Source organism: Pongo pygmaeus, chromosome 12 (genome assembly GCF_028885625.2).
Source record: "Pongo pygmaeus isolate AG05252 chromosome 12, NHGRI_mPonPyg2-v2.0_pri, whole genome shotgun sequence".
NCBI lineage: Eukaryota > Metazoa > Chordata > Mammalia > Primates > Hominidae > Pongo > Pongo pygmaeus.
Genome location: NC_072385.2, coordinates 25,579,432 through 25,591,473, shown reverse-complemented (window position 1 = coordinate 25,591,473; position 12,042 = coordinate 25,579,432). Strand labels below are relative to the sequence as shown.

General features: G+C 35.7%; 1 protein-coding gene across 1 annotated transcript in view; it reads left to right on the top strand.

The window, feature by feature from the left end:
* The window catches only part of LOC129030780 (ankyrin repeat domain-containing protein 36C-like), a 175,447-nt gene that overhangs the window by 85,334 nt on the left and 78,071 nt on the right, over positions 1–12,042 (top strand). Inside the window, exons 40-54 of the mRNA XM_063649066.1 lie at positions 448–476; positions 570–642; positions 2,165–2,230; positions 2,323–2,351; positions 2,454–2,526; positions 4,208–4,236; positions 4,339–4,411; positions 6,098–6,126; positions 6,229–6,301; positions 7,986–8,014; positions 8,117–8,189; positions 9,875–9,903; positions 10,006–10,078; positions 11,765–11,793; positions 11,896–11,968. Coding sequence (XP_063505136.1) covers positions 448–476; positions 570–642; positions 2,165–2,230; positions 2,323–2,351; positions 2,454–2,526; positions 4,208–4,236; positions 4,339–4,411; positions 6,098–6,126; positions 6,229–6,301; positions 7,986–8,014; positions 8,117–8,189; positions 9,875–9,903; positions 10,006–10,078; positions 11,765–11,793; positions 11,896–11,968 — 780 coding nt within the window. The remainder of the gene's footprint in view (positions 1–447; positions 477–569; positions 643–2,164; positions 2,231–2,322; positions 2,352–2,453; positions 2,527–4,207; positions 4,237–4,338; positions 4,412–6,097; positions 6,127–6,228; positions 6,302–7,985; positions 8,015–8,116; positions 8,190–9,874; positions 9,904–10,005; positions 10,079–11,764; positions 11,794–11,895; positions 11,969–12,042) is intronic.

Genomic DNA, 12,042 nt, shown 5'->3' with positions numbered 1-12,042 from the left:
CCTTCTCAGTTATCAGGCAAGTTAAAGAGCATGATGAATGTTTGTAGTATACTAGTGTAAATCCTTTTGATACCTTGCATGAAAGACATGCAGGATCATGTAGCACCTGCTTTGACATTGATTCTCAGGTGTATGAGTTGCTCCTCTGATTTTAGATCACGTTTGTCCTCATCGTGCAGCATATTCACATTGATACTAACACTGTTTCATTTTAGTTTTAGACATATGAAAAATCATACCATGACTGAAATTGTAAGGGTTTATTGTGTGAAACCTGTATTTCTTTTTTTCAGTGTATTTCTGTCATGTTCCGGTCCCCAGACACAAACATCAAGGCCTATACTAACACAGGGAGGAGGATACAGCTTGATGCTAACACTTCATGAATGTATAGATAGCTTTATCATATTTATAAATGAGTGATTATGTATCCCTTTTGCTTTTCAGTGTCTTCTCAGAAACAACCAGCCTCAAAGGTAATTAAACTCTCATTTATATTTTGTATTAGTAACTGTATAGTCCATGAAACATACTTTATTTATTGATAATTTGCTTCAAATTACTTTCAGGCTACAAGTGACAAGACAGATTCTGTTTTGAATATAGCTACAGAAATAAAGGATGGACTACAATGTGGGACAGGTAATTTTGCAAAACACATTTAATGTCATGTTCAGTCAAGATAGAAAAGAAATTCTCTTCCCCAAATAAATCAGCGGGGGGCTCGTCAAAGCTGCACATTCTGATTCAGCAGGCTTGAGAGTCTCCATTTGTAATAAGTTCTCGGGTGACGCTGATGCTGCTGGTCTTGGACATAATCTTCGCAGTAAGATTACAGACTTCCCCACATTGAAATTGGGAAGAAGAAACATTGGAGAGCAGATCAAGACATAAGGAGCTCAAGGGACAGCATAATTTTGCTTTAATTCTACAGCATGTTTTCACCAAGGGTGGAAGGAGAATGAGTTGAAGTATAGATTTTACAGACATCACATCGTATTGCTAAAAACAGACAGAAAAGTGATTGTAATAACCAGTAAAAATTGTAGAATGAGAACTAACGAGACCACTGATGTAGCAATTATTTTCCTCAAGGAACAGGGATTGTGAGGCAGGAAGGAGGGAAAGGATGTTATTTATTTAATTTTGGGGTTTCTGCTGAGGAAACCTGAGTGAACTCACTTCAGATGCATTTAGCATATTTACACAAAAAAGATTTGATTTTGGCAGCTCCAGGAACTACTGGATGAAGCAAAGAAAGCTAGAATTGGGAAGAACCACATTGACTAATTACTTCTCTTTGTTACTATTAGGCGTAAGACAAATATCTTTTGTTGATTTTTGTTATAAAAATTAGATAAACTGGAATATCATCAATACATTGGCTTCATTCATCAAAGAGCTATCTCATGGATAAAATAGCTATTTAATGAATATTATTTAGAGAATAGCATGATCCTCCTAACAAGACAATTTTAAAAACAAATATAATGTTGAGTTCATCAACTGACTCTTAAAATGGTCATTTTCAATGAATATTGGAGTGATTTCCAAATATAAAAGCTTATTAAAATCCAATGCTTTTAGCAGCTTTATTTAGTACAAGTATGTCAAAATTGATAATTGATGATTCTTTTTATTGAGGTTTATATATTACACTTTGTTTCCATGAGTGGATGAAGAAATTTCCGGGAACGCTAAACTAGAGAATACAGGAAAGTTAGGCAAATTGTTGCACCATATGGATATGAGAAATGATGAATATTATTTACTCAGATTCAGGAAACATACATCCAAGCTGCTCAATTAAGGACACTTCACTTAAGAGACGTGAAGTGTACATTCAACTGAAGTGTCACTGTAATTGTGTACCTTCTCAGTTACTGGGCAAGTTAATGAGCATGATGAATGTTTGCAGCATAATGGTGTAAATCATTCAGATATCTTGCATAAAAGACATGTGGGTTCATGTGCCACCCGCTTTGACATCTTCCCAGGTGATTGAGTTTCTCCTCTGATTTTTGATCACATTTGTTGTGATCACCTGGCATACCCTTTTTGATATGGACACTGTTTTATTTTACTTTTAGATATATGAAAAATCATATTATGTTTGAAATAGTCAGTGAATATATCATGACACATCTATTTCTGTTTTCTTTAGTATACTTCTGTCATGCTGCTGGCTTAAGACATAAAGTAGAAAACATCAAAGCCTACACTAATACAGGCAGGCGTATACAGCTTGATTCTAACACTGCATGAATGTATGGAAAACTTTATCATATTTACATATGAGTGATTATCCATTTTGCTTTTCAGTGTCTTCTCAGAAACAACCAGCTTTGAAGGTAATTAAACTGTGATTTATATTGTGAAGTAGTAAATGTAAAGTCTATGAAACATACTTCATTGATTGATTTATTTATTATTTTGTTTCAAATTCCATTCAGGCTACAACTGATGAGAAAGATTCTGTTTCAAACATAGCCACAGAAATACAGGATGGAGAAAAATCTGGGACAGGTAATTTTGCAAAACACATTTAATGTCATGTTCAATCCATTTAGAAAAGAACTTCCCTTCTCCAAATAAATCAGCGAGGTGGGGGAGGGGGGGCTCACCGAAGCTGTACATTCTGATTCAGCAGGCCTGAGATTCTTCATTTGTAATAAATTCGTGGGTGACGCAAATGCTGCTGGTCTGGAACATGATCTTCGGAGTAAGATTATACACTTCCCCACATTGAAATTGGGAAGAAGAAGTATGGAGAGCAGTTCAAGACATAAGGGGCTCTGGGGAACAGCATAGTTTTGCTTTAATTCTACAGCATGGTTTCACTAAGGGCAGAAGGAGAAAGAGAGGAAGTATAGATTTTACAGACGTCACATCGTGCTGCTAAGAAAAGACAGAAAACTGATATTAATAACCCGTAGACACTGTAGAACAAGAACTAAGGAGACCCATGATGCAGCAATTATTTTCTCAAGGAAGATGGATTGTGAGGCAGGAAGGAGGGAAAAGAAGTTATTTGTATAATTTTGGGGTTTCTGCTGAGGAAACCTGAGTGAACTCACTTCAGATGCATTTGAAATATTTGCCTAAAAAATATTTGATTTTGGCATCTTCAGGAACTACTGGAAGCAAGAAACAATGCTAGAATCGGGATAAAGCACACTGACTCATTACTCCTTTTTGTTACTATTAGGCATCAGAGATACATATTTTGTTGATTTAATTATAAAAATGAGATCAACATGACTATGAATACATTGGCTTCCTTGTTCAATGAGCCACCTCTTGGATAAAAAAGCTATTTCATGAAAGTTCTTTAGAGAATAACATGATACTCCCAAGAAGCCTATTTTAGAAACAAACATTATGTAGAATTCTTATTAACTCCTAAAATGGTCATTTTCCATGAATATTGGAGTGATATCTGAATGAAAAACTTATTAATATCTAATGCTTGTAGCAGTTTTACTTTGTAGAAGTATGTCCAAATTGATAATTGATGATATATTGAGGCTAATATATTATCCTTTGGTGCCATGACTGGATGAAGAAACTTTCAGAAGGCTAAACTAGTGGATACAAGACACTTAAGCAAATTATTACACCATATGGGTATGAGAGATAATGAATACTATCTCCTAGGTATCAGCAAACAGATATCCAAGGTGATCAAATTAGGACACTTCCACTGAAGAGATGTGAAGTGTACATTCAACTGAAGTGTCATTGTAATTGTGTATCTTCTCAGTTATTGGGCAAATTAAAGAGCATGATGAATGTTTGTAGTATAATGGTGTAAATCCTTCTGATTTCTTTCATGAAAGACATGTGGGATCATGCAGCACCTGCTTTGACATGATTCTCATGTGTATGAGTTGCTCCTGTGATTTTAGATCAATTTGTCCTCATCACTCGCCATATCCACATTGATATTGACACGGTTTTATTTCAGTTGTTGACATATGACAAATCATACCATGTTTGAAATTGGAAGAATATATTTCATGCAGCCTGTATTCCCTTTGGTCAGTGTATTTCTGTCATGTTCCAGTCCCAAGACACAAAGTAGAAGACACCAGAGCCTACACTAGTACAGGCAGAAGGATACAGCTTGATGCAAACACTGCGTGAATGTATAGATAACTTTATCATATTTATATATGAGTGATTATGTATCGTTTTTGCTTTTCAGTGTCTTCTCAGAAACAACCAGCCTTGAAGGTAATTAAACTGTCATTTATATTGTGAACTAGTGAATGTATAGTCTATGAAACATACTTCATTGATTTATTTATTTATTATTTTGTTTCAAATTCCATTCAGGCTACAACTGATGAGAAAGATTCTGTTTCAAACATAGCCACAGAAATACAGGATGGAGAAAAATCTGGGACAGGTAATTTTGCAAAACACATTTAATGTCATGTTCAATCCATTTAGAAAAGAACTTCCCTTCTCCGAATAAATCAGCGAGTTGGGGGAGGGGGCGCTCACCGTAGCTGTACATTCTGATTCAGCAGGCCTGAGATTCTTCATTTGTAATAAATTCATGGGTGATGCTAATGCTGCTGGTCTGGAACATGATCTTGGCAGTAAGATTATACACTTCCCCACATTGAAATTGGGAAGAAGAAGTATGGAGAGCAGTTCAAGACATAAGGGGCTCTGGGGAACAGCATAGTTTTGCTTTAATTCTACAGCATGGTTTCACTAAGGGCGGAAGGAGAAAGAGAGGAAGTATAGATTTTACAGACGTCACATCGTGCTGCTAAGAAAAGACAGAAAACTGATAGTAATAACCCGCAGACACTGTAGAACAAGAACTAAGGAGACCCATGATGCAGCAATTATTTTCTCAAGGAAGATGGATTGTGAGGCAGGAAGGAGGGAAAAGAAGTTATTTGTATAATTTTGGGGTTTCTGCTGAGGAAACCTGAGTGAACTCACTTCAGATGCATTTGAAATATTTGCCTAAAAAATATTTGATTTTGGCATCTCCAGGAACTACTGGAAGCAAGAAACAATGCTAGAATCGGGATAAAGCACACTGACTCATTACTCCTTTTTGTTACTATTAGGCATCAGAGATACATATTTTGTTGATTTAATTATAAAAATGAGATCAACATGACTATGAATACATTGGCTTCCTTGTTCAATGAGCCACCTCTTGGATAAAAAAGCTATTTCATGAAAGTTCTTTAGAGAATAACATGATACTCCCAAGAAGCCTATTTTAGAAACAAAAATTATGTAGAATTCTTATTAACTCCTAAAATCGTCATTTTCCATGAATATTGGAGTGATATCTGAATGAAAATCTTATTAATATCTAATGCTTGTAGCAGTTTTACTTTGTAGAAGTATGTCCAAATTGATAATTGATGATATTTTTATTGAGGCTAATATATTATCCTTTGGTGCCATGACTGGATGAAGAAACTTTCAGAAGGCTAAACTAGTGGATACAAGACACTTAAGCAAATTATTACACCATATGGGTGTGAGAGATAATGAATACTATCTCCTAGGTATCAGCAAACAGATATCCAAGGTGATCAAATTAGGACACTTCCACTGAAGAGATGTGAAGTGTACATTCAACTGAAGTGTCATTGTAATTGTGTATCTTCTCAGTTATTGGGCAAATTAAAGAGCATGATGAATGTTTGTAGTATAATGGTGTAAATCCTTCTGATTTCTTTCATGAAAGACATGTGGGATCATGCAGCACCTGCTTTGACATTGATTCTCACGTGTATGAGTTGCTCCTGTGATTTTAGATCAATTTGTCCTCATCACTCGCCATATCCACATTGATATTGACACGGTTTTATTTCAGTTGTTGACATATGACAAATCATACCATGTTTGAAATTGGAAGAATATATTTCATGCAGCCTGTATTCCCTTTGGTCAGCGTATTTCTGTCATGTTCCAGTCCCAAGACACAAAGTAGAAGACACCAGAGCCTACACTAGTACAGGCAGAAGGATACAGCTTGATGCTAACACTGCGTGAATGTACAGATAACTTTATCATATTTATATATGAGTGATTATGTATCGCTTTTGCTTTTCAGTGTCTTCTCAGAAACAACCAGCCTTGAAGGTAATTAAACTGTCATTTATATTGTGAACTAGTGAATGTATAGTCTATGAAACATACTTCATTGATTTATTTATTTATTATTTTGTTTCAAATTCCATTCAGGCTACAACTGATGAGAAAGATTCTGTTTCAAACATAGCCACAGAAATACAGGATGGAGAAAAATCTGGGACAGGTAATTTTGCAAAACACATTTAATGTCATGTTCAATCCATTTAGAAAAGAACTTCCCTTCTCCGAATAAATCAGCGAGGTGGGGGAGGGGGCGCTCACCGTAGCTGTACATTCTGATTCAGCAGGCCTGAGATTCTTCATTTGTAATAAATTCGTGGGTGACGCTAATGCTGCTTGTCTGGAACATGATCTTGGCAGTAAGATTATACACTTCCCCACATTGAAATTGGGAAGAAGAAGTATGGAGAGCAGTTCAAGACATAAGGGGCTCTGGGGAACAACATAGTTTTGCTTTAATTCTACAGCATGGTTTCACTAAGGGCAGAAGGAGAAAGAGAGGAAGTATAGATTTTACAGACGTCACATCGTGCTGCTAAGAAAAGACAGAAAACTGATAGTAACAACTCATAGACACTATAGAACAAGAACTAAGGAGACCTTGATGTGGCAATTATGTTCCCAAGAAAGACGGATTGTGAGGCAGGAAGGAGTGAAAAGAAGTTATTTATATAATTTTGGGCTTTCTGCTGAGGAAACCTGAGTGAACTCACTTCAGATGCATTTGGAATATTTGCCTAAAAAATATTTGATTTTAGCATCTCCAGGAACTACAGGAAGCAGGAAACAATGCAAGAATTGGGACAAAGCACACTGACTCATTACTCCTTTTTGTTACTATTAGGCATCAGAGATACAAGTTTTGTTGATTTTAGTTATAGAAATGAGATCAACTTGAATATGAATACATTGGCTTCCTTGATCAAATAGCTACCTCTTGGATAAAAAACTATTTCATGAAAGTTCTTTAGAGAATAACATGATACTCCCAAGAAGCCTATTTTAGAAACAAAAATTATGTAGAATTCTTATTAAATCCTAAAATGGTCATTTTCCATGAATATTGGAGTGATATCTGATGAAAAACTTATTAATATCTAATACTTGTAGCAGTTTTACTTTGTAGAAGTATGTCCAAATTGATAATTGATGATATTTTTATTGAGGCTAATATATTATCCTTTGGTGCCATGACTGGATGAAGAAACTTTCAGAAGGCTAAACTAGTGGATACAAGACACTTAAGCAAATTATTACACCATATGGGTGTGAGAGATAATGAATACTATCTCCTAGGTATCAGCAAACAGATATCCAAGGTGATCAAATTAGGACACTTCCACTGAAGAGATGTGAAGTGTACATTCAACTGAAGTGTCATTGTAATTGTGTATCTTCTCAGTTATTGGGCAAATTAAAGAGCATGATGAATGTTTGTAGTATAATGGTGTAAATCCTTCTGATTTCTTTCATGAAAGACATGTGGGATCATGCAGCACCTGCTTTGACATTGATTCTCACGTGTATGAGTTGCTCCTGTGATTTTAGATCAATTTGTCCTCATCACTCGCCATATCCACATTGATATTGACACGGTTTTATTTCAGTTGTTGACATATGACAAATCATACCAGGTTTGAAATTGTAAGAATATATTTCATGCAGCCTGTATTCCCTTTGGTCAGTGTATTTCTGTCATGTTCCAGTCCCAAGACACAAAGTAGAAGACACCAGAGCCTACACTAGTACAGGCAGAAGGATACAGCTTGATGCAAACACTGCGTGAATGTATAGATAAGTTTATCATATTTATATATGAGTGATTATGTATCGCTTTTGCTTTTCAGTGTCTTCTCAGAAACAACCAGCCTTGAAGGTAATTAAACTGTCATTTATATTGTGAACTAGTGAATGTATAGTCTATGAAACATACTTCATTGATTTATTTATTTATTATTTTGTTTCAAATTCCATTCAGGCTACAACTGATGAGAAAGATTCTGTTTCAAACATAGCCACAGAAATACAGGATGGAGAAAAATCTGGGACAGGTAATTTTGCAAAACACATTTAATGTCATGTTCAATCCATTTAGAAAAGAACTTCCCTTCTCCGAATAAATCAGCGAGGTGGGGGAGGGGGCGCTCGCCGTAGCTGTACATTCTGATTCAGCAGGCCTGAGATTCTTCATTTGTAATAAATTCGTGGGTGACGCTAATGCTGCTTGTCTGGAACATGATCTTGGCAGTAAGATTATACACTTTCCCACATTGAAATTGGGAAGAAGAAGTATGGAGAGCAGTTCAAGACATGAGGGGCTCTGGGGAACAGCATAGTTTTGCTTTAATTCTACAGCATGATTTCACTAAGGGTGGAAGGAGAAAGAGAGGAAGTATAGATTTTACAGACGTCACATCGTGCTGCTAAGAAAAGACAGAAAACTGATAGTAATAACTCATAGACACTATAGAACAAGAACTAAGGAGACCTTGATGTGGCAATTATGTTCCCAAGAAAGACGGATTGTGAGGCAGGAAGGAGTGAAAAAAGTTATTTATGTAATTTTGGGCTTTCTGCTGAGGAAACCTGAGTGAACTCACTTCAGATGCATTTGGAATATTTGCCTAAAAAATATTTGATTTTGGCATCTCCAGGAACTACAGGAAGCAGGAAACAATGCAAGAACTGGGACAAAGCACACTGACTCATTACTCCTTTTTGTTACTATTAGGCATCAGAGATACAAGTTTTGTTGATTTTAGTTATAGAAATGAGATCAACTTGAATATGAATACATTGGCTTCCTTGATCAAATAGCTACCTCTTGGATAAAAAAGCTATTTCATGAAAGTTCTTTAGAGAATAACATGATACTCCCAAGAAGCCTATTTTAGAAACAAAAGTTATGTAAAATTCTTATTAACTCCTAAAATCGTCATTTCCCGTTAATATTGGAGTGATATCTGAATGAAAAACTTATTAATATCTAATGCTTGTAGCAGTTTTACTTTGTAGAAGTATGTCCAAATTGATAATTGACGATATTTTTATTGAGGCTAATATATTATCCTTTGGTGCCATGACTGGATGAAGAAACTTTCAGAAGGCTAAACTAGTGGATACAAGACACTTAAGCAAATTATTACACCATATGGGTGTGAGAGATAATGAATACTATCTCCTAGGTATCAGCAAACAGATATCCAAGGTGATCAAATTAGGACACTTCCACTGAAGAGATGTGAAGTGTACGTTCAACTGAAGTGTCATTGTAGTTGTGTATCTTCTCAGTTATTGGGCAAATTAAAGAGCATGATGAATGTTTATAGTGTAATGGTGTAAATCCTTTTGATTTCTTTCATGAATGACATGTGGGATCATGCAGCACCTGCTTTGACATTGATTCTCACGTGCATGAGTTGCTTCTGTGATTTTAGATCACTTTGTCCTCATCACTCGCCATATCCACATTGATATTGACACGGTTTTATTTTAGTTTTCGACATATGACAAATCATACCATGTTTGAAATTGTAAGGATATATTTCATGCAGCCTGTATTCCCTTTGGTCAGCGTATTTCTGTCATGTTCCAGTCCCAAGACACAAAGTAGAAGACACCAGAGCCTACACTAGTACAGGCAGAAGGATACAGCTTGATGCTAACACTGCGTGAGTGTACAGATAACTTTATCATATTTATATATGAGTGATTATGTATCGCTTTTGCTTTTCAGTGTCTTCTCAGAAACAACCAGCCTTGAAGGTAATTAAACTGTCATTTATATTGTGAACTAGTGAATGTATAGTCTATGAAACATACTTCATTGATTTATTTATTTATTATTTTGTTTCAAATTCCATTCAGGCTACAACTGATGAGAAAGATTCTGTTTCAAACATAGCCACAGAAATACAGGATGGAGAAAAATCTGGGACAGGTAATTTTGCAAAACACATTTAATGTCATGTTCAATCCATTTAGAAAAGAACTTCCATTCTCCGAATAAATCAGTGAGGTGGGTGAGGGGGCGCTCGCCGTAGCTGTACATTCTGATTCAGCAGGCCTGAGATTCTTCATTTGTAATAAATTCGTGGGTGACGCTAATGCTGCTGGTCTGGAACATGATCTTCGCAGTAAGATTATACACTTCCCCACATTGAAATTGGGAAGAAGAAGTATGGAGAGCAGTTCAAGACATAAGGGGCTCTGGGGAACAGCATAGTTTTGCTTTAATTCTACAGCATGGTTTCACTAAGGGCAGAAAGAGAAAGAGAGGAAGTATAGATTTTACAGACGTCACATCGTGCTGCTAAGAAAAGACAGAAAACTGATAGTAATAACTCATAGACACTATAGAACAAGAACTAAGGAGACCTTGATGTGGCAATTATGTTCCCAAGGATGATGGATTGTGAGGCAGGAAGGAGTGAAAAGAAATTATTTATATAATTTTGGGGTTTCTGCTGAGGAAACCTGAGTGAACTCACTTCAGATGCATTTGGAATATTTGCCTAAAAAATATTTGATATTGGCATCTCGAGGAACTACAGGAAGCAGGAAACAATGGAAGAATTGGGGCAAAGCACACTGACTCATTACTCCTTTTTGTTACTATTAGGCGTCAGAGATACAAGTTTTGTTGATTTTAGTTATAGAAATGAGATTAACTTGAATATGAATACATTGGCTTCCTTGGTCAAGTAGCTACCTCTTGGATAAAAAAGCTATTTCATGAAAGTTCTTTAGAGAATAACATGATACTCCCAAGAAGCCTATTTTAGAAACAAAAATTATGTAGAATTCTTATTAACTCCTAAAATGGTCATTTTCCATGGATATTGGAGTGATATCTGAATGAAAAACTTATTAATATCTAATGCTTGTAGCAGTTTTACTTTGTAGAAGTATGTCCAAATTGATAATTGATGATATTTTTATTGAGGCTAATATATTATCCTTTGGTGCCATGACTGGATGAAGAAACTTTCAGAAGGCTAAACTAGTGGATACAAGACACTTAAGCAAATTATTACACAATATGGGTGTGAGAGATAACGAATACTATCTCCTAGGTATCAGCAAACAGATATCCAAGGTGATCAAATTAGGACACTTCCACTGAAGAGATGTGAAGTGTACATTCAACTGAAGTGTCATTGTAGTTGTGTATCTTCTCAGTTATTGGGCAAATTAAAGAGCATGATGAATGTTTGTAGTATAATGGTGTAAATCCTTTTGATTTCTTTCATGAAAGACATGTGGGATCATGCAGCACCTGCTTTGACATTGATTCTCACGTGTATGAGTTGCTCCTGTGATTTTGGATCACTTTGTCATCATCACTCGCCATATCCACATTGATATTGACACGGTTTTATTTTAGTTTTCGACATATGACAAATCATACCATGTTTGAAATTGTAAGGATATATTTCATGCAGCCTGTATTCCCTTTGGTCAGCGTATTTCTGTCATGTTCCAGTCCCAAGACACAAAGTAGAAGACATCAGAGCCTACACTAGTACAGGCAGAAGGATACAGCTTGATGCTAACACTGCGTGAATGTACAGATAACTTTATCATATTTATATATGAGTGATTATGTATCGCTTTTGCTTTTCAGTGTCTTCTCAGAAACAACCAGCCTTGAAGGTAATTAAACTGTCATTTATATTGTGAACTAGTGAATGTATAGTCTATGAAACATACTTCATTGATTTATTTATTTATTATTTTGTTTCAAATTCCATTCAGGCTACAACTGATGAGAAAGATTCTGTTTCAAACATAGCCACAGAAATACAGGATGGAGAAAAATCTGGGACAGGTAATTTTGCAAAACACATTTAATGTCATGTTCAATCCATTTAGAAAAGAACTTCTCTTCTCCGAATAAATCAG